This window comes from Sus scrofa, chromosome 2 (assembly GCF_000003025.6).
Source record: "Sus scrofa isolate TJ Tabasco breed Duroc chromosome 2, Sscrofa11.1, whole genome shotgun sequence".
Classification (NCBI taxonomy): domain Eukaryota; kingdom Metazoa; phylum Chordata; class Mammalia; order Artiodactyla; family Suidae; genus Sus; species Sus scrofa.
Window position 1 is genome coordinate 113,468,153 of NC_010444.4, and position 20,638 is coordinate 113,488,790.

The 20,638-nt window shown below is 42.9% G+C and overlaps 1 protein-coding gene across 1 annotated transcript in view; it reads right to left on the reverse strand.

Annotated features, from left to right (window-relative positions):
- FBXL17 (F-box and leucine rich repeat protein 17) overlaps positions 1 to 12,412 on the reverse strand; it is a 491,431-nt gene extending 479,019 nt beyond the window's left edge. Inside the window, 2 exon segments of the mRNA XM_003123817.6 lie at positions 11,067 to 11,395; positions 11,398 to 12,412. Coding sequence (XP_003123865.4) covers positions 11,067 to 11,395; positions 11,398 to 12,058 — 990 coding nt within the window. The 5' untranslated portion in view covers positions 12,059 to 12,412.

Consider the following 20,638-nt stretch of genomic DNA (forward strand, 5'->3'; position numbering starts at 1 on the left):
CACATTTTTTTTCTCTTTACAAGTCTCTAATTTTTCATTCAAAACTAGACAGTTTAGATAACATATTGTGGCAACTCTAGAATTTGATTTACTTTTCATAAATTTTTATTCAACTTCAATCCTGGCCTTAAACAGGAGGATCTGAGTCCCCTGCAGTTTGGATGTCTCTGTTCAAGTTTTAATTCTTTTTTGGGGGGGCCACTTTTTTAGTGCCACACCTGCAGCACATGGAAGTTCCCAGGCTAGGGGCTGAATTGGAGCTACAGCTGCCAGCCTATGCCACAGCCACAGCAACACAGGATCCAAGCCACATCTGCAACCTTACACCACAGCTCACAGCAATGCTGGACTCCTGACCCACTGAGTGAGGCCAAGAATTGAACGTATCCTCATGGATGCTAGTCAGATTCATTTCTGCTGCACCACAACGGGAACTCCAAGTTTAACTCTTTTTTTTTTTTTTTTTTTTTTTTGCTTTTTTTGGTCAGGGGTCTGCACTCACGGCATATGCAGGTTCTCAGGCTAGGGGTTGAATCCGAGCTATAGCTGCCAGCCTACACCACAGCCACAGCAATGCAGGATCCTAGCCACGTCTGCGACCTACACACAGCTCATGGCAACACTGGATCCTTAACCCACTGAGAAAGGCCAAGGATCAAACCTGCAACCTCATGGTTCCTAGTCAGACTCATTTTCACTGCCCCATGACAGTAACTCCCCAAGTTTAACTCATCACCTATTTTTAGCCTAGCTTCCTATGGAGGTCAACCTGTTTCTAAGTTGCCTAGTTTTCAGCTAGTTATTTGGGCAAAGATATGCTCAAACACCTCCAGCCTGCTCTTTAATCTGTATCTGGGATGGGAAGAGCAATTCAAAGTTTAGCCAGTTCTCAATTCTGCTTTGGCCCTTGCTTTCTACTAGATACTCTCAGTTTTCCCTGCACATGTACATGGTTTCACATTAAGCCAAAAATACATGAAGACCTTATTATTCCTTTATGTTCCCTCATTTCCCAAGTTGACCTGTTAAATTCCTGGCTCGTCTCCTATTCATCCCAGCACGATAACATGAGATCGGCAAATACGTGGGTTTTCACCACTTTTTTCCTACCAAGTTCATCACATTTAGTTTGACAAATACAGGTAGTTACTCACTGCCCCAAATGGAATTACCTTCTTAAGACACCAAAGCTGCTGGTTTCCCAAACTCCTGATTCTTGCAAAAGGTACTGGGGGCACAGTAAGGGCCACATGCAAGACTGATGTATGATGTAGACTTCTATCTAGCAGTTTTCCTAAGAATAATGCATCTCAATTTGTTGTCTATCTATGGTCAACTTCCAAAGCCCAAATAGTTTTGGGCAATTCTGCCCAGTTATCTACATCGAGAGAATATATATACTGAATATATATGTAGATAACTGGGCAAAATATACATATAGTGGAAAGGACTCACGAAACTCGTGCAGCCCAAGTTGCAAGTCCCTCTCTTACGGACATTTTTATGCTCATCCTCCTCATTTTATAGAGGAGAAACAAAAGATTCATGGAGACTAGATCATTTATTTAAGGTTGAAGGACTACATGGTTTTAAAGGGCTAATTTGTCCCTAAACTGACACAAGATAAATGGAATATAGAAACACCGTGTTTAAAATGTGTCTGACTTTGGACAGTACCTCCTTCAAACCTTAGCTTTTTACCAAAAAGTGAGATGATTGTTATAATTAACAGATATTTGACTGAATCTAGGTGTACCTAGATGTGTCTTATTCAGGTGAAGGAAATTTAATAAGTGGGTCAAAAGACAATGAAACCAGACCAGCAAAGTTAGATAAAAGTGAAAAAGCAAAATACTAAGCTGAAATATCAATACATATTTAATAGATCTTTGCATATGGTTTGTGGCAGTCAACCTACAAAATGGTCCTCAATTACCCTATCTCCTGGTATTTACACCTGTGTTATCCTCTCGAGTGTAAGATGGATTTACTGAATGAATCATTTCTAATGAACAGATTATGGTAGAAGAGACAGCATGTTACTTCTGGGATTGGGGTAAAAACACTGTGGCCTTCCTTTTGGCCGTTCCTGGCTCTGTTGCTCTACCAGAAGCAGGCTACCATATTGTGCCTAGCCTCATGGAGAAGTCCACATGGGATGGCAAGGAGCTTCAGCATCTAGCCAGCAGTCAGTGAGGACCTAAAGCCTGTCCACAAACACATGAGTAAGCTTGGGTGAAAATTTTCAAGTCCCAACAAATACCTTGATTATAGTCTTGGATCAGAGGGACCCAGCTAAGTCACAAAGGGATTCCTAACTTATGGAAAATATGATATAATAGGAGTTCCCATCATGGCTCAGTAGAAACAAATCTGACTAGAATCCATGAGGACGCAGGTTTGATTCCTGGCCTCGCTCAGTGGGTTAAGGATCTGGCATTGCCATGAGCTATGGTGTAGGTCAAAGATGTGGCTCAGATCCCACACTGCTATGGCTGTGGTGTAGGCTACTGGTTACAGCTCCAATTCCACCCCTAGCCTGGGAACCTCCATATGCCACAGGTGTGGCCCCAAAAAGACAAAAAAAGAAAAAGAAAAAAGAAAATATGAGGTAATAAGTTTTTGTGGCTTTAAACTGTATAATTTGTTAAATAGAAATAAATATCTAACACATGTTTAAATATTCCCGCTTTTGTCATTAAAATGCTATCATGCCCATATCCTAACTCCCCAGAAAATAACTACTCTGCCCCATGCTATTTTCTTAATTCATTTAACAAACATCTATGCACATGTACCTAGGCTTCTGGAGAAGACAGACTAAGGCATGAGATTTGTTCACTGGCTTTAAGATTATATAGTGAAAGGCATTTCTGAATTATCTCTGGATAATTTGGGATTCAAGAGAAAGAGCATTTCAAAGGTTTCTTTGAAGAAAGAGAACTTGGGTCTGTAAAGGACTGGCCTGGAACAACACTTCTATTTAATAAAGAGAAAAAAAATGATACTGAAAAAAGTAAGCTGGCACTTGCATCAAGCTATGAAACTGCTTACTTTAACAGAGATCTGTTAGCAATGGTTTGAACCTGACAGTAGTTCAAGCCAAGGAGGTACTCGAAGGCTGTAGAAGATCCAGACGCCTATCATTTTATATCTTGTTGCTCTTTCATCAGTGCCCTAATTTATAGGGTTGACATACTGTTTTAATCCAGGTGGTCTAGCCCTGGAAAAGGTAAGAGGAAGCAAGGGATAAGCAGCTACCTTTTATAGTATGACTTGAAAGTTGTATACACTGTTTCCACTCACATTGTATTACCTAATATTTAATCACACAACCACCCCTGCCTATGAGAGAGGCTAAGAAATAGTTTCTAGTTAGGTGGTCATATGCCTAGCTAGAACACAGTGGGTCCTGCTACTAAAAAGAATATAAGGGGAATGGATATTGGAAAATAGCAATGACTTCTAGTCAAGACTTGGGTTGTAAACAAGCCTAATATTCTTGATCTTTAGAGGTACGTATGGACAATAAGACTACACTATTAATTACCAGAAAAGGCACAAATTATATTAATAATATAATCTGAACAAACACGACCAGACTGATATTTCTAAGTGGTGAAAGATTTTATCTTTTTGTTCTTTTTCTTCCTTCCTTTCTTTTAGAGCTGCACCTGCCACATATGGAAGTTCCCAGGCTAGGGGTGGAATCAGAGTTATATCAGCTGGCCTACACCACAACCACAGCAGTGTAGAATCCGAATCGAAACTGTGACCTACAGCACAGCTCGCAGCAATGCCGGATCTTTAAACCACTGAGCAAGGCCAGGGATTGAACTTGAATCCTCAGGGATACTAGTCAGGTTCGCTTCCACGGAGCCACAACGGAACTTTTGGAACTTTTGGAACTCCAAAAGATTCTATTTTGACAAGAGCATTGATGTAAGGTTTCAGAAGACACATCAGACAAAAAAGCTTCCAGAGAACACACTGTTGGTCATAGAGATCCCATGGAATTTTATATTATATATATTACTTAAAAACTGGAGTTCCTGATGTGGCTCAGCAATGATGAAGAGTATCCTTGAGGACACAGGTTCAATCCCTGGCCTCGCTCATGATCCAGCATTGCCATGAGCTGTGGTGTAGGTCACAGATGTGGCTCGGATCTGGTGTTGCTGTGGCATAGGACAGCAGCTATAGCTCCAATTGAATCCCTAGCCTGGGAATTTTGATATGCCACTAGTGCAGCCCTAAAAATAAAAAAATAAATAAAAAAAAAAATCAACCATACCAACACCTACATTTGGCCAACTCATTTCTTGATGGAAAGATCTTCTCTGCTATCAGGTATCACCAGTAAAAGGAGTTAAGGTTTGTGAGAACCCAGGTTTTATGCAATTTAGAGAAATAAGTGAAAAGAAGTAAAACCTGTAGCTATTTTATACTGACCATCCATAATTTAAAATTTTCTCTCACAATTATCAAAACTTAAATCATAACAAACTAATAAAATCCCAACTATTACCACCAAGTGTTAGCCTATAGAAAAGTCAGAAGTTTATATACGTTTTATTCTAAAGCTAGTCACAGAATTCAAGAAAACAGAAGATTCTTTTAAGTATTTTAGGAGGAATACTATGAAATGATTTGTCCTTTTGACATATCTCCATTATTCTCTGAGCACCTCCTTGTGTTCTGGTACAAAATATTCTACGCTCATCTTGTGCTTTCCTTGTCCCATCCCTGGAGTAAGTCATTTCTCCAGGTAACACTGGTTCTGCTTAGTGGAGAACAGTATTTAGAAGCTAAGATCTGAATACTAAGTAAAGTAGCTGTTATCAGGTACTACTGCTGCTCAAAGACCCTTTAGAGGGCAGAGTGAGACAATGTACACAGATGTGTATGCAACCAATCTCCCATCACTGTGCCAGCTTCTTCCTCCACATAGATGACATTACCTCATCACTTGGATTCCAAATTGGCCAAGACGTGGGCAAGATTCTTTACTTTTAACTGAAGTATAGATGATTTACAATATTAGTTTCAAGTATATAATATATTGATACAATGTTTATAGATTATACTCCATTAAAATCATTACAAAATAATAGCTATATTTCCCTATACTGGACAATATATACTTGTTGCTTCAAGATTCTGGATAAGCACAAAATAGGATATTTAAGCAAGGGTAAGCAATTCTTGAAGAAACTGTTATTTTAATATTAAGCACCTCCATATCTGCCTTCACATATCTTCCCTTACATTCCCTATCATTTATACAACCTGGTATCCCAAGCTGGTAAAGAAGAGCTCAAGGTTACCCTCCTTGACAGCTACTGATTACAGCCCCAAAGCATATACACTTCTCAAAATTAGAAGAAAACAAATCTCACCTTTCAGAAGCCTGATTTTTTTTTTTTTTTCCTTTTATGGTCCCACCTGTGTCACATGGAAGTTCCTGGGCTAGGGGTTCGATTAAAGCTGCAGCTGCTGGCCTACACCACAGCAATGCCAGATCCAAGCCGAATCTGTGACCTATGGTGCAGCTTGCAGCAACACCAGACCCTTAACACACTGAGTGAAGACAGGGAATGAAGCGGCATCCTCACAGGTACTTCATAGGGTTCTTAACCCACAGAGCCACAACAGGAACTCCTTGGTAGTCTGATTTGATTATGTTATCCAAGATTACTTGGCACTCTTCAGCAAAGAAAAACGTTGAACTTGACTTCCTAAAGACACCCCATTTCAGCAGCAGCTAAAACCATCCCTAGGACTCCAGAGACATACTTTCTAGAATTTATATGGTACTGCAGCCTTAAAGTCAAAGCATTCATGAAATGCTACATGTAACTTAATCCCTCTTACCCACTAGTAATCTACATTAAAAGCTCTTAAAAAAAAAATAGCATTACTTTTTGTCTTCAACTCCCATTTCCATTGCTTTCACATCTGGAAAAAAAAAATAGATCAGGTATACAAGCTTTCCTCCAAAGCATATTTCTCTTATAAAAACTCTTCCTTGATCACTAAAGCAACCTATTGGTAATAGAGCTGTAAAAATACAGATTTGATACCTACAGGCACATTATCAGAGACACATGCTTGGAGAGGCAGTTTTCTAATAGGGGTGCTAGACTTTGGGTCTTATCTGGTTTCCTTTGGAAAGAAGAGTCCGCTGACAGAGAGCAAGTTATCTAAACATATAGCACATAAAGCCTCTAAAATTTAAATACAGATCTCAAAACACCCACTTAACTCAAAGGAAACTACTTAAAGGAAAATATCCTCTTGCTATCATTTGGTAAACTGTTATAGTGGTTCCACTATATAAAAATCTACTTAAAGGAAATATCCTCTTGCTATCATTTGTAAACTGTTATAGTGGTTCCACTATATAAAAATCTAACCATGGTAGCACAGACAAGCTTGCTTAAAGTTACATAGGCAACAGGTAGTAAACACTGAAGCTAGCTTATCTGATCCAAAACAATCCATGAACCCAGTCCAAGATCATATATAACAGGTTTACATACTTAAGAAAATGCTATTCCCACAGCTGACCTTTGAAGAGCCATTCCCTGCCTCTCAAATTTCTTATATTTAAAGACACAATTCAATCCTACTGGCCCAATTATAAAATTAGCCTCTGACTCATATAGTTACATGCTGGCTGGTGTAAGCTTTTCCCCATTCTCCAATTCAGGAATTTCTTTCACAAAATCTCAGAGATTATTCAGGCCCTCCTATACATATGATGAAAAGATCTCTAGACCTGGAAATGCTAGGCAAAGTTCCAGCCTAGTGTCTGCCATTCACTATCTAAAATGTTTTGGAGTAAGTCACTTCTCCAAGCGTATTTCTTCATGCATAAAATCAGGGAGTGACCAGATGACCTCAAAAGACTCTTCCTGTTCTGAAGTCACATTAATTATGATTACCAGTGAAGCTCACCATTTCAAGAAATAATTCATTTCATTTTTACACAGCTCCTGTAGTTAGAAAGCACTTTCTAAATTTTTAATTATTCACATTCTTCAACCCTAAATTTCCACATATCTCCACTTCTTGAAATCAATCCTTAAAAAAAACAGCTACCTGTGCATAGGAAACATCTATTAGCATTGTCTGTAGTTGTAATAAATTGGAACCACTGGGAGTTCCCGTCGTGGCGCAGTGGTTAATGAATCCGACTAGGAACCATGAGGTTGTGGATTCAATCCCCGGCCTTGCTCAGTGGGTTAACGATCCGACATTGCCGTGAGCTGTGGTGTAGGCTGTGGTGTAGGTCGCAGATGCGGCTCAGATCTGGTTTTGCTCTGGCTCTGGAAGCTACAGCTCCGATTAGACCCCTAGCCTGGGAACCTCCATATGCCACGGGAGCGGCCCTAGAAATGATAAAAAGACAAATAAATAAATTGGAAACATTGAATTATACCATACTGAAATAAAGTATGGTTTAATACTAGGGGTACTATACAACAGTCAAAAAGAATGAAGAAAACCAGGAAGATAAAATAAGAAAAGGAATGTGTATATATACCTATGTCTGGGTCACTCTGCTATACAGCAGAAATTGGCATAATATTGTAAATCAACTATAATTTTTTAAGAACTGAAGAAAACCCTAAATAAGGAAAGACCTCCAAATCATACGGTCAATGAAATAAACTGCGTAAGATGTACATTTTGGTATCATTTAGGAAAAAAGCCATGAAGTTTTACACAGGTCTTTCTACAATGATAAAAATATTCCAGGTCTGTACAGCCCAGTACTGTACACATGACTATGATCTCTCAAATGCACCTACTATATCTGAGAAATTGAACTTTAAATTTTATTTTAATTATTTTAAATTTAAATAGCCACATATGGCTAGCAGCTACTGTTGTCCACAGTGCAGGTCTAGAAGAACAACCTAAACTGGTACCAGCAGTAAGTTACCTCTGGAGAATAAACCAGATGGGAGGGTAGGAGTAAACCAAGGCTAACTTTCGCTTTACCTGCATTATTTCAATGTTTTAAAGCAAGTAATTCTTACATAAGAACAAAATTTACAAAGTCTAGAGATTCCACGGTTCCCATCATGGTACAGTGGAGGCGAGTATGACTAAGAACCATGAGGTTGCGGGTTCTATCCCTGGCCTCACTCAGTGGGTTAGGGATCCGGTGTTGCCATGAGCTGTGGTGTGGGTCGCAGACTCAGCTCAGATCCTGCATTGCTGTGCCTCTGAGGTAGGCCGGTGGCTACGGCTCCGATTCAACCCTTAGCCTGAGAATCCCCATGTGCCACGAGGGCGGCCCTAAAAAGACAAAAAGACAAAAAAAAAAAAAAAAAAAAAAAAGTTTACAGTTCCTACCATGGCACAGTGCATTAAAAATCCAACTGCAGTGGCTCAGGTCACTGCAGAGGCAGGGGTTCAATCTCTGGCCTGGCACAGTGGGTTAAAGGTATTGCCATGGCTGCAGCTAAAATTAAATCACTAGCCCAGGAATTTCCACATCCCCCGGTGCAGCTATAAAAAAATAAAAAGAAAAAGAACCTTATTGATATTGAGCCAAAAATGTACCTATGAAGCACCACAGAATTTAGTTTTTCTCTTTTGTTTTTGTCATATCTGAAGAAGGAAAAACAAAAAAACCAAAACTGAACAAGTATGGTAGCTTGAGTCAATTTCCCTAAAAATATCCTTTAAATCACATTTCCTCAAGTTTGTCTCCCAAACTCTCTCCCCTCCACATTACCTTTTTCTACAACTATAGTAACTTCTGCTATAAAGGATGAGACAATACAATTATAGAAGCTACTGGCCCATTATCTGGAGAGTAGGGCATACTTTCCAATGGGGGTAATGGATCAGTGCTTCTCTAAGCAACAACTCACTGGTTAACTATTAAAAAAAAAAAAAAACTCTCCATAGCTCCCCTAAGTCGTCTCTTCTCCAAGCCAAACACCTCCAGTTCTCACCCAAAACAGAGCCTGAAACTTTTCACCATCACATGCCTCTGTTGTGGCTCAGAACAGTAATAACTCAGGACAGAAACATTTCTCAGACTTCCCTTTTAGGCCTGGCATATTCACCAAGTGTCTCAGGGCAGACTTCCCAAATACCTGGTCATTCATTTGTTCATCAGTATTTACTGAGTACCAGGTTACTGCACTTAGGGGAGAAGACAGCAATGAACACTGTGTTAACAGAGGATATGCTCCCCCAAACTTTATCCCCAAAAGTTCTACTTGGGTTGGTAAACTCTGAAAAACTTCTTTTTCAATTCATTCTAGACAGTTCAACTCACTCTGTGCTGGTCATTAGGACTATGAAACCCACACAGAGTATCCTCATCCAAGTTTCTAATACAAGCAATGAAAATATACATAACATCTTAAACACTACAACACCGCAGGGTAAATCCAATGACTAACCCAAATGTCCCTAGGACTAGGTTTTCAGCAAAAATATAATCAAAAACAATGTAGCAGTTAAATAAACTTAGTCTACAAAAATTCTCTTTATTATGAAACTGTGTCCGTCCTTTTTTTTTAAGTATTAAAATATTTTCTAACTTATAAAATAATGGTTTAGGTAGAAAGTACCTGTTTTTGCTTTGTTTTTAAGCAATCTTACTTACCAAATTAAGCAATCAAGACAAAGACAGCAATCAAACTTTTATACCAAGTATTTGTTGATATTTGTCCATGTCATCCACAAACCTAAAGGATTCAAGAAAGTTCCCTCTGCCCTAAAATGCACACCTTAAACATAGAGAGGTGGCAATTACTCCCCCCAAAAAACCCCTTCATAAGCTAAATAAATTCTGACATAAGGAAAAGTTAAGCTTCCCCACTCTTACTATATTATTACAAAAATAATAATATCACAATAAACAGATCCAAATGCACAGGATTATAAATATGCAAAAAGTCTAATGGAAGTTTATTGTATACAGTTTACATAACAAGTATATTGTTCAGTCACAATAAAAGTAGTCAAATTCTTATCTAGGTTTTTCTGGCTAGCTTAAATATCATCCACACTGAAAAAGGAGATTTGTATTTATTAAGCGCCAGAAAGTTTCAGGTGTGTGAAAGAGAGAGAAGAGGGAAAATAAGGGAAAAAATAAGTTTTTAATAACTTACTAAAAACTATCACATAACTAAGCTTATCCCTAACACTGACAAAATCACAAATTTTATTTAGCTAAAAGTGAGACAGGACACCTTCCTCTTCTCCACTCATCCATCTCCCCCCAAAAAATACATTTGTCCTTACTTTCTGGTAATCTGCATGCTTTCACGTAAGGGTTAAAATGTAGAAAAGCAATACAACACAGAATACATGAAAGAGTTTTCAAGTCAGGCAGACCTTAATTCCCAAGATCTGCCCCTTATTGTCAGTGTGTGACCTTGGGCAAGTCATCCAGCCTCTTCAAGCCCAACTAAATTGTAAGCTCCATAAAAGTAAAGACCACTTCTGCCTAACTTACTACTGAAAACACATGGCACTGAAATACCAGTTTTTTCTTGCATGTAAGTATGTTAACAATTTCTCTCACAGCTTTAATTGAAGGATTAAATGAGATATTATGTATACAAAGCTCTGGCACAGCGCCTGATCAAGGTAAATACTCTATAAAAGTTAATTGTTATTGACATCAACTAGCAGCTATCAAATCTGAAAGTACTGTTTGGACACTTTAAAACACTAACATCCAAAGTCTTTACCCAGTAAGTGTAAAGTGCTCAATTGATTAAAAAAATATATTTCACACAAAACCTACGAATAGTTTCTAAACAGTGGTCTAGGAATCTAAGAGACGAACCCTGAATTGTGCAAAACAGACCCAGGATACAAGATATTCAATAGACCCCAAGTTTTTCTACTTCAAAAAATAGGCCTTAAGCATCCAACCCACTGGGTTCCCAAACTCCCCTTCGAAAAGCTCCCGGCTGTCAGGGAACCCCCTCCTCCGCGCTTAGAGGGAGGAGAAAGAAAACCTCCCAGGCGGGGGCCGGGGTTGGGGGAAAGCGCGCATCCCTGCGCCACTCGCCCAGACCCACCTTGAGCAGGATGGATGGCGGCAGCTGGTTGATGTCTGGGGTTTCCGAGGGTGGCTCCCTATGACAGTCGCAGGGGTTTTCGGGGGGTTCCTGACAGTCCGCGTCGCCGCATTCGTGCTGCTGCTGGGCAGGCAAGGGGGCGGTGCCCCCCGCTCGGACCGAGTCCCCGCTGGCCTCTGTGGGGGCACTTTCCGAAGTGGGAGAGGAGCGCGGGGGGCAGAGAGGCTGCGGTTGCTGCTCCGGGCCCTGGCAGCAGCCGGCGTCGGGGGGCCGAGGCGGCGAGGCGCCTCCTCCCGTAGGGCCTCCGCCGCTGCCGCCGCCGCCGCAGGCCCCCCGCCGCAGCGGGGCTGCTTACAAGGGGTGCAGGCGGGGACCCCGGCCCCCTTCCGCTTGCACACCATCTCGGGGGGCGTGGGGGGCTCGGCTGGCGGTGGCGGAGGCGGCGTCGGTCCCCGGAAGAGCTGCAGGGCTGCAGGCGGCCCCAGGAAGCGCACGGGCCCCACGCTGGCCAAGAAGAGGCTCCGGCCCTGCTGTTCCCAGGCGGCGGCCGCGGCTAGCCCCAGCTCTTTGCAGCAGGAGGCGGGCGACGAGGCCGAAGCGGCGGCGGCAGCGGCGGCGGCGGCCGAGGATAGCAGGAAACGGCGGGCGGCGGCAGCGCAGTCCTCCGCGGCCAGGGCCGCGTAGCGCCGCGCCAGGTGCTGCGAGGAGGCGGCCGCGGCGTAGGCCCCGTCCCGCGGCGGCGGCGAGAGCGGCGGCTCCTCCTCTAGGCCGGCGGGGGCGGGCGCGCCGGGGCTGTGCACGATGAAGCAAAGCATGCAGGGCCCGCGGAAGAAGCAGTCCCGGCTCCGGGGCGCCGCCGGCTGCGGGGGCGCCTTGGCCGGGGTCCGGCGGGGTAGCCTGAGGAGAGGGCGACGGCGGCGGCACCAGCTGCAACAGCGAGGCCTCTTCTGGCTCGGGCGGTTACGCGGCTCCCTCGAGAGAAGGTGGCCCATATAGAAGGCCCCGAGGAGGGGGACCGGGACAGGGAAGGAGGGAGGCCCGGAGAGCCGGGCTCCCGGCAGCGGGGCAGGCCGCTCGCTGGCTCGGCCTTGGGCCCGCGGCGGGGTCGCCTGCCCTGCGCACACACACGCACACACAGGCACACACACGACGGTGGGCGGGGGGGGCGTCAGCTGCGGGCAGCCCGGCGCCCGATTGGGGCTACATGCTTTGCCCCGGGAAGACGGGAGAACGATAGGCGCGAGCTTTGGGGACGCGGCGGAGAGAGCGAGCCTCTCAGCTAGGTGACCAGTCCGAGCCTGGCCCGCCGGCTCAGTCAGTCATTGCGGCGGCTGGGGGAACGCGGGGGTCCTGCTAGGACCATTTTAACTGCGGCTCCGCCGGCCGCGCGCGCGCCCGCGACACAGCTCCGAGCCGCAGGAGCGCGCGGCCCGCTGGAGGAGGGGGCGGAGCCGCGGCGGCAGCGCGCTCGGGGCGGGGGCACGAGCGCTCGGCTGCTCACCCGGGACGGCCGCTAGGCAGGGACTGCTGGGAAGCGGGCCGGCGAGGTTGCGGGGCTCGCAGGGAGGAGCTAGCGCCCCTCCCTTCCGTCGCCCCAGGCTTTGCAGAGCCCACGCCCCTTTTGCGGGGCGGGAGGAGACGCTTCCGAGCCAGCTGTGTGACATCCGTCGGCACAGCAGCGCTGACGTCTGTAGGTGTAAGTTGAAGAACTGCCATTGGCCGGGAGGCGTTTGGCTCTCGTCACCCCCACCTCCGGACTTGAAGACCAGGACCTCTAAGGAGGTGTAAACTGGGTTCCACCGGAAGGCCGACCTGGGTCCCAGCCGACCCCTTCTGGTGGAATGACAGATGCGCACCTCTGGTCTGTTGCGGACCCCTGTTCTCACGTGAGGGGCGCACTGGTAGTGCAGCACCGCAGTGTTTCTCCATTTGTTTTAATACTTGTTGCTGGTGGGAGTTCTCGTCGTGGCTCAGTGGTTAACGAATCCGACTAGGAACCAGGAGGTTGCGGGTTCGATCCCTGGCTTTGCTCAGTGGGTTAAGGATCATCCTGCGTTGCCGTGAGTTGTGGAGTAGGTCGCAGATGCGGCTCAGATCTGGTGTTGCTGTGGCTCTGGTGTAGGCTGGCAGCAACACCTCTGATTAAACCCCTAGCCTGGGAACCTCCATAGGCGGCAGGTGCGGCCCTAGAAAAGACAAAAAAATAATTAAAATTAAATAAAATACTTGTTGCTTGTGATGACTACTGACTTTCCAAAATTCTATTTCAAGATGAAAGCATATATCAAATTATCTATACACAGTTTCTAAACCCAGTGAGTCATTCAACATCCCAGACTGCAAGTTATAGATGAATTTATAATCTGCGCCCTTGGAGTCCCAGCTATTCATCCATCATATACAGTACTTCAAAAATGGTTATGCAGTACCTGCTGTGCGATAAACAGTTCTAGGCAGACTTTGGAGACCCAGATGAGTAAGAGGAAATAGGTTTTGCAGGCAACCCTTTAGAAGGTGTCACTAAAATGTGACCAGAGAGATATGGCAATAACTAGAGCAGTACCTGGTGTTGAGGGGTTAGTTTTCACAAGGGAAAAATTGGAAATGCTGATGGGAATGAGCCAGAATAAGGGAGGAGGTAGGGAAATGAGAAGAGATCATATGAAACGAATGTTGAGAAGACAGAATGTTGATTACCTTGGGATAGATGCTGTCTTTGCTGTGATCAGAAGGAAAGGGAAAAGGATAAATCAAGGATGAATAGGAGAACATTTCTGGCAAGAAAGTGAAAGAGTTCCTTTCAGATGGCATCTATTTTCCTTTAGGTAAAGCCTGGTTATGTGCTGGAGGTGGCTTATGTTTTTAAACGCTACTAAGGATAACTGGGAGAACTCAGGAGGTAGTTGCAAGATTCAAGACCTATCAGCTTAGAGACCGTTGTTTGAACCTGCCTGACTCCCACCACAGTGGCCAGCCTAGTGCAGCCTAGCCCAGCCTTCACCCAACATACATACCATCAGCTTTTGCTAATAAAGGCCTGTTTGTCAGGAGTGACTTTTATTTTAGCTCTGCCAACATGCAGGGATCTCCCTTTCTAAGCTTGATCACAGTAAGATGGAATTCCAAGAAACCTAGAGGCAAAGATTTGTCAAAGGGTTTTAGACACATATTTATATCAACATACTGCCCAAACTATATTTACTTACAAATATTACTCACATAGCTCTCATCCTTCTGACTTTGGAGGGATCTTCCAGGACTCCACAGCTTCACTGGTGAGGAAGGAGATTAAGAGTAACAGGAGTTACCTGAGGCCTTACAACAGATCCTTTGCCATCTCTTCCAGGCTGCACTGTGAACAAAAGGAGTGTTCTAAGCCTTTTCATTACTTCATGTCAAAATCATGGCCACATTTGTTTGATATAAATTCAGCTTACACTATGAGCCAGGATTTTCACTTACAGGTATTACCCTAAGAAAAATAAAAGCAATATCCGCAAAAAGACTTGTACGAAAATGTTCAAAGCAGCTTTATTCATGATCATCAAAGTCTACAACCTAGTTTTCCATCAGTAGAAGAAGTAATAAACTGATATACTCATTTGATGGAATACTATTCAACAATTAAAAGGGACAGAGGAAGGAAGGAAACAATACAAATGAATCTCAAAAACTTAGGCTGAATTAGACTCTGGAGTTGGAGCCCTAGAATCACCTGATTTGAACAAGCTCCGCATGTGATTATTACATTGACAGCCTGCACTATGCAGACCTAGCAGAACTACATGCATATTTATTTATTCATTCATTTATTTATTTATTTTAAAAAACAGTATGCTTTATTTTTCCTTTTTGGCCACCCCCAGCCCACCCCTACATGTGCAGTGCCAGGGATCAGATCCAAGCTGCAGATGTGACCTGTGCCACAATAGTGGCAACCCTGGATTCTTATGCCCAACCAGGGAATCAAACCTGTGTGCTAGCACTGCAGAGATGCTGCTGATCCATAGTGCCCAGCCAGGGATCAAACCTGTGTGCTAGCACTGCAGAGATGCTGCTGATCCATAGTGCCACAGCAGGAACTCCTACACATATGATCTAACTACAGCTTTTTGTTTGCACAAAGATGAGGCAAATGAGTCTGAGATTTGTGAAGTGGCTCCTGAAATTTACAGCACTAATTCTTACTTTTAATTCCAGAGCCATTCAATCACAAGCAGGTTGCTTCTCTTTTAATTCCAGAGCCATTCAATCACAAGCAGGTTGCGTTTCTCTATACCACACCAAGTAGCAAAGGGTCTCATATATTTTAATAAGGATTAGCTACTACTATCATCACCAGAGCTATGAGTTTTAGAAGGCATTACCCTAAATAATAATACTGTTAAGTATACTAAATATTCAGGAAAAAATTATGAGTAAGAGTCATAAATTGCAACTTAGAGGCAATTATAGCACTTGGTGAGAAAAAGGAAGGCAGCCTGAACAACCAGGATCTGACCTAGAACAATTCACTGGGCCTTCTCAACCTTCTCAGCTAGGTTCTTTTGAACAAAAACTATCTCACAAAACATCAACATCAGATATGGCCACTTGGTGACTATAACAGACAAAAATAAGATGCCTCTGTAATCATGTCTGAACACAGTAAACACAAGAACATTTTCCAAATCACAAAAATGACTAAACATTATAACTAGTGTAAGGGATTATTATTGCTTCTTGACCAGTTATAGCCAAGCTTCGCTCCATTCTTCCTACCTTCTAGATAACAATTTTTAAAATATCCAATCATAGAATAACCTCTACTTTCTGACAGCATCCAATCTAGAGGGACGCCTTGAACCTTTCTCAAAATTACCTACCACAAATCCAGTCTTATAGTAAGTCTTTTACAACATCTTCTTACTGAAGAACACCTTCCACAGTTACCCACAGTGTGTGACATGCCTTTTTGTAACAAGTCAATAAACTCAACTTGATTTGATGATGGGTGTGTTCCTGTTCGTCTTTGGCTGCGGGGCACTAACATTTGTGATCATCCACTGTTACTACTCTATCTAAAATCACTCCCTCCTTACGCTGTACACCTTAAATTTTACGGTGCTATATATCAATTATATCTCAAACTGAAATAAAATGTCACCCTCCTTACTCTTTCCTCTTACCTTGCATTTATTTTCTCTACAACTCATTATCACATGTGTAGTTTAATCATTTTTCATTTTCAGTCTCTTCCACTAGAGTGTAAACTCCATGAGGATAGACACTTTGTTCAGTTTTTAGGATAATAGTTGGGCAATTATATAGAAGATGCACCAGAGTAGGAAGATGCTCTCAGCAGGAGCATGGATTGAGATTGTTCAAGGAGTCAATGGACAGTCTTAAAAGCATGAATTAAGGTCATCATGGTGGGGCTGAGGAAGTAAGGGTGGGATTGAAAAACACGTCTTATGTGCAGTTTTCAGGATCTAGTAATTTATTTATGAGTTAGGTAGAGGAGGGAATGATGGATAGGGAAGAAATGAAGAACCCCAAAATAGGGCCTTGTATATTCATATGACTTATTTCATTTTATTTATGGCCACACCTCAGCATATGGGACTGAATCCAAGCTGCAGCTGCAACCTACACCACGACTGTACCAGATCCTTTAACCCACTGCACTGGGTAAGGAATTGAACCTATGCCTCTGCAGCAACCAAAGCCACTCCAGTATACGACTTATTTCAATGTGTAACATTGTGGTGAAATAATGGATTCTATAATATAAATATTTACATATTTGAAAAAAATTTTTTGAACCTGGGGTAGATATGTATTATGAACAGTCAGATTCACACTGAAAACCAGAATATATATTTAAAATGTTGCAAACATTTCTTTCTTCTTTGCTGATATAGACTATCTGTATTCAGTTTGAAATTCACATTTGCCTATAAAAACACCCATGTATAAAGGCTTTCACGCTTGCAGTTGGGTAATAATGGTTATTATAAATGACTAAAACATCCTATGGTACCAGTGATTTAAGTAGAGTTCAATTAATGTGCCATTGGTACCACTGATCATGGTAGGTGCAGTGGACTGCCGAGAGGAACACTCTGGGGGCAGAAGACATTGTTTTATCTGTCTGAAAATCATGCAACACCCCATGATTTCAATAAATTTAATCCTCTATTGCACTGTGTTTTTGCTGCAATACTCAAAGCCAGCGACAGAGAAAAAACTTAGCATGCTTTCAGAGAATTCCCTTCAGGAAGTGATCTGTCCTACTGAATGGTTTGTTTCAGGCACAATGTAAAAGTTCAGCTGCTACCTCATTGTTCTTCCCTCAGCTCTTCTCATGACCAACTGATGCATGCTCATCTTCCAGGTGGCAGCCCAGGTGCCACCACCTGTCGCAAGAGTTCTTCCCTGGTTACTCTGTTACACTGCCCTGTCTATTTCCTTCACAGCAGTTACCACAGCCTGCAGTTCCAGTATTTCAGGTTTAGTTGACTGTCACCTCCATCAGAATTAAGCCCTACTTTCTTTTCTCTTGAATCGCCAGCACCTCAAGTCCCTAATCAGTTGCACTTTTTTTTTTTCTTTTTTTAGGGCCACACCCTCGATATGTGGAAGTTCCCAGGCTGGGGGTTGAATCAGAGCTGCAGCTGCCAGCCTACACCACAGCCATAACAACACAGGATCCAAGCCACATCTGCAACCTACACCACAGCTCACAGCAATATCAGATCCCTGACCCACTGAGGGAGGCCAGGGATCTAATCCACATCCTCATGGATATTAGGCAGATTAGTTTCCACTGCAGCACAGCAGCACAGCGGGAATTCCCAGTTGTACTTTAAACAGAAGTTATTCTGGAGTTTCTGTTGTGGTTCAGTGGGTTAAGAACCCAACATAGGGTCTGTGAGGATGCTGGTTCAAGCCCTGGTCTCACTCAGTGGATTAAGGATCCACTGCTGCGGCAAGCTGTGGTGTAGGGCACAGATGTGGCTTGGATCTGCTGTTGCTGTGCTTGTGGCATAGGCCAACAGCTGCAGTTCCTAGCCTGGGAACTTCCATATGCTGCAGGTGTGACCCTAAAAAATAAATGAATGAATGAATAAATAAATATGATTCTGGGTGGGCCTGATGGAATCATGTGAAATCTTTTAAAAAAGGTCTAAACCCATAATCAGGAAGACTCAAAAGGAGCAGCAGATACTTTACTGTTGGCCTTCAAGAAGTAAATTCTTTTTTTTTTTTCTTCCTCCTTTTTTTTTTTTTTTTTTTTTTCAGAGATGCATCTGCAGCATATGGAGGTTCCCAGGCTAGGGGCTGAATCAGATCTACAGCTGCTGGCTTATGCCACAGCTGCAGCAATGCCAGATCTGAGCTGTGTCTGCAACCTACACCACAGCTCAGATCCTCAACGCACTGAGTGAGGCCAAGGATTGACCCGCAACCTCAGGGTTCCTAGTCAGATTCGTTTCCACTGAGCTATGATGGGAACTCCCAAGAAGCAAATTCTGATGTTGTGGAGAAGGCTGCCCCTGGCTAATGGCCAGCAAGATGGCCAGCACTCCATCCTGCAAAATTCTAAATTCTGCCAACAAAGGGATAAGTGCAGAGGAAGACCCAGAAGACAGGGGAGCACAGCCTTCTCACACCTTGATTTCAGCCCTGTGGGAATCTGGGCAGAGAATCCACCTGAGCCCATGCCACTCTTCTGACCCACAGAACTATGAAACAATAAAAGGTGTTTTAAGTCATTCCATTTGCGGCAATTTGTTGTTGTGGGAATAGGTAATGTATTCACCAACACAGTCCTGTGGAAACTAAGACTTCATGTAATTGAGCAAGAGAAAAAGAAAGCAAAGCAATCAATTATTCATAACTCTCCAAAGAGTTCATTAAAGGCAGCTTCAAGCTCATGAAAGGAAATAATTAACCAAGTGTTAATACAGAGAATTCATTGTTCTCCCAAGTTCATATAAATTAATGGGGTAATTGAGACAAATGTAGGGTTTATTTTACCTTTTTTTTTTTCTTAAGATTCACATATTTATCTTTTCCTCTACCTAAATGAAATTTACACAACACCAAGATGTTCTACCATTTACATTCCCTCCATTCTGTGCCCAGCTATCTCCTGTGTTATAACTGATATGTTCTCATTTTCAACTGGTAAAACAGGCCCTTTAGAAAAATTAGGCTATATGTGACTCTCTAAGCAATTTACTGTTTTTTCCCTCCTAAATTGAATTACATTTTTGTTTATTATTATATAATTTTAGAACAGTTACATATGTGCTCACAATAAACAAAGAAGGAACAGATAATTATTACTTTTGGTGACTCAGAAATAGCAAGCTACAAATCTACATGTTGACAATTTGTGGTATCAGTATTTTTTTTTTCCCTTTAGGGCGGCACCCATGGCACATGGAGGTTCCTAGGCTAGGGGTCCAATCAGAGCTATAACCGCCAGCCTAGGCGACAGTCGTGGCAATGCCAGATCCCAGACACGTGTTCAACCTACACCACAGCTCACGGCAATGCTGGATCCTTGACCCACTGAGAGAGGCCAGGGATCGAATCCGAAACCTCATGGTTCCTAGTCGGGTTCCTGAACTGCTGAGCCACAATTGGAATTCTGCGGTACCATTACAATAATAGCCAAATGTCTATGCTCCAAATTTATTTGCTCCAGTCCCAAATCTGATTACTACTAGCAAGTGGCCCCTCCCTAACTGGTTCCCTTTATAACATGGATTTTTATCTCTCCTTCCAGAGATAACACAATCATATCCAGGACCCACAAACTAAAAGGACTGAAAGAACCTTTCAAGGTGTAATCCCTCCTGGGCAGCTGGGAGGCAGAGGAAGGGTGGCAGGAGTGGTGATGGGGTTTAACTCTCACCTCTCCTCTGATTCTCTGTCTGTTATGCTGGCTTCATTAATCCCTGGATTATGGGATTTTCTTGCCCTATGTTACCTCCTTAGCCAAATGATGAGAAAATGTTCTTTGATGACAGTCAGGTAGCAAATACTTCTCTCTGGTACTACTGTACCTCAACAGTAGTGAGATATGCTTCACAGACTCTTCCTATAGATGTAGTTTTGGAGAATAGTCTATGAAGAAAATTAATAACCCTTTTCAGACACATTATAGGGAATATTTGCCAAGATCAAACTGGAGAAAAATTACTTTGAACAGAAATTTTGAAAAGTGGGTTCATGGGGGAATAATACTTTCTGAAATAAAACATGAGGACGGAATACATTTTCTGTGAAACCATCAGTTCTTTGACTATGTTTGGTATGTAGGTATGTATGTGAAAGAAAGTGAGAATGAGAGACAGAGAGAGATAAAGCTACTTGTGTATGCTACCATCAGTAATAATTTTCAAGAACTATCTAACAATTCTTAATTTTAACTCATTCTCTTCCTTTGGTAGAGAAACTCTAATCCACACAAGCAAGTAAAAAGTTTCAGGATCTGGACGATTCTAGTAGACTTCTGACTAGACTGAGACAGGCGTCAGGGCTTGGTTTATAATCAGCCAAAAGAGAGAAAGCTTCAA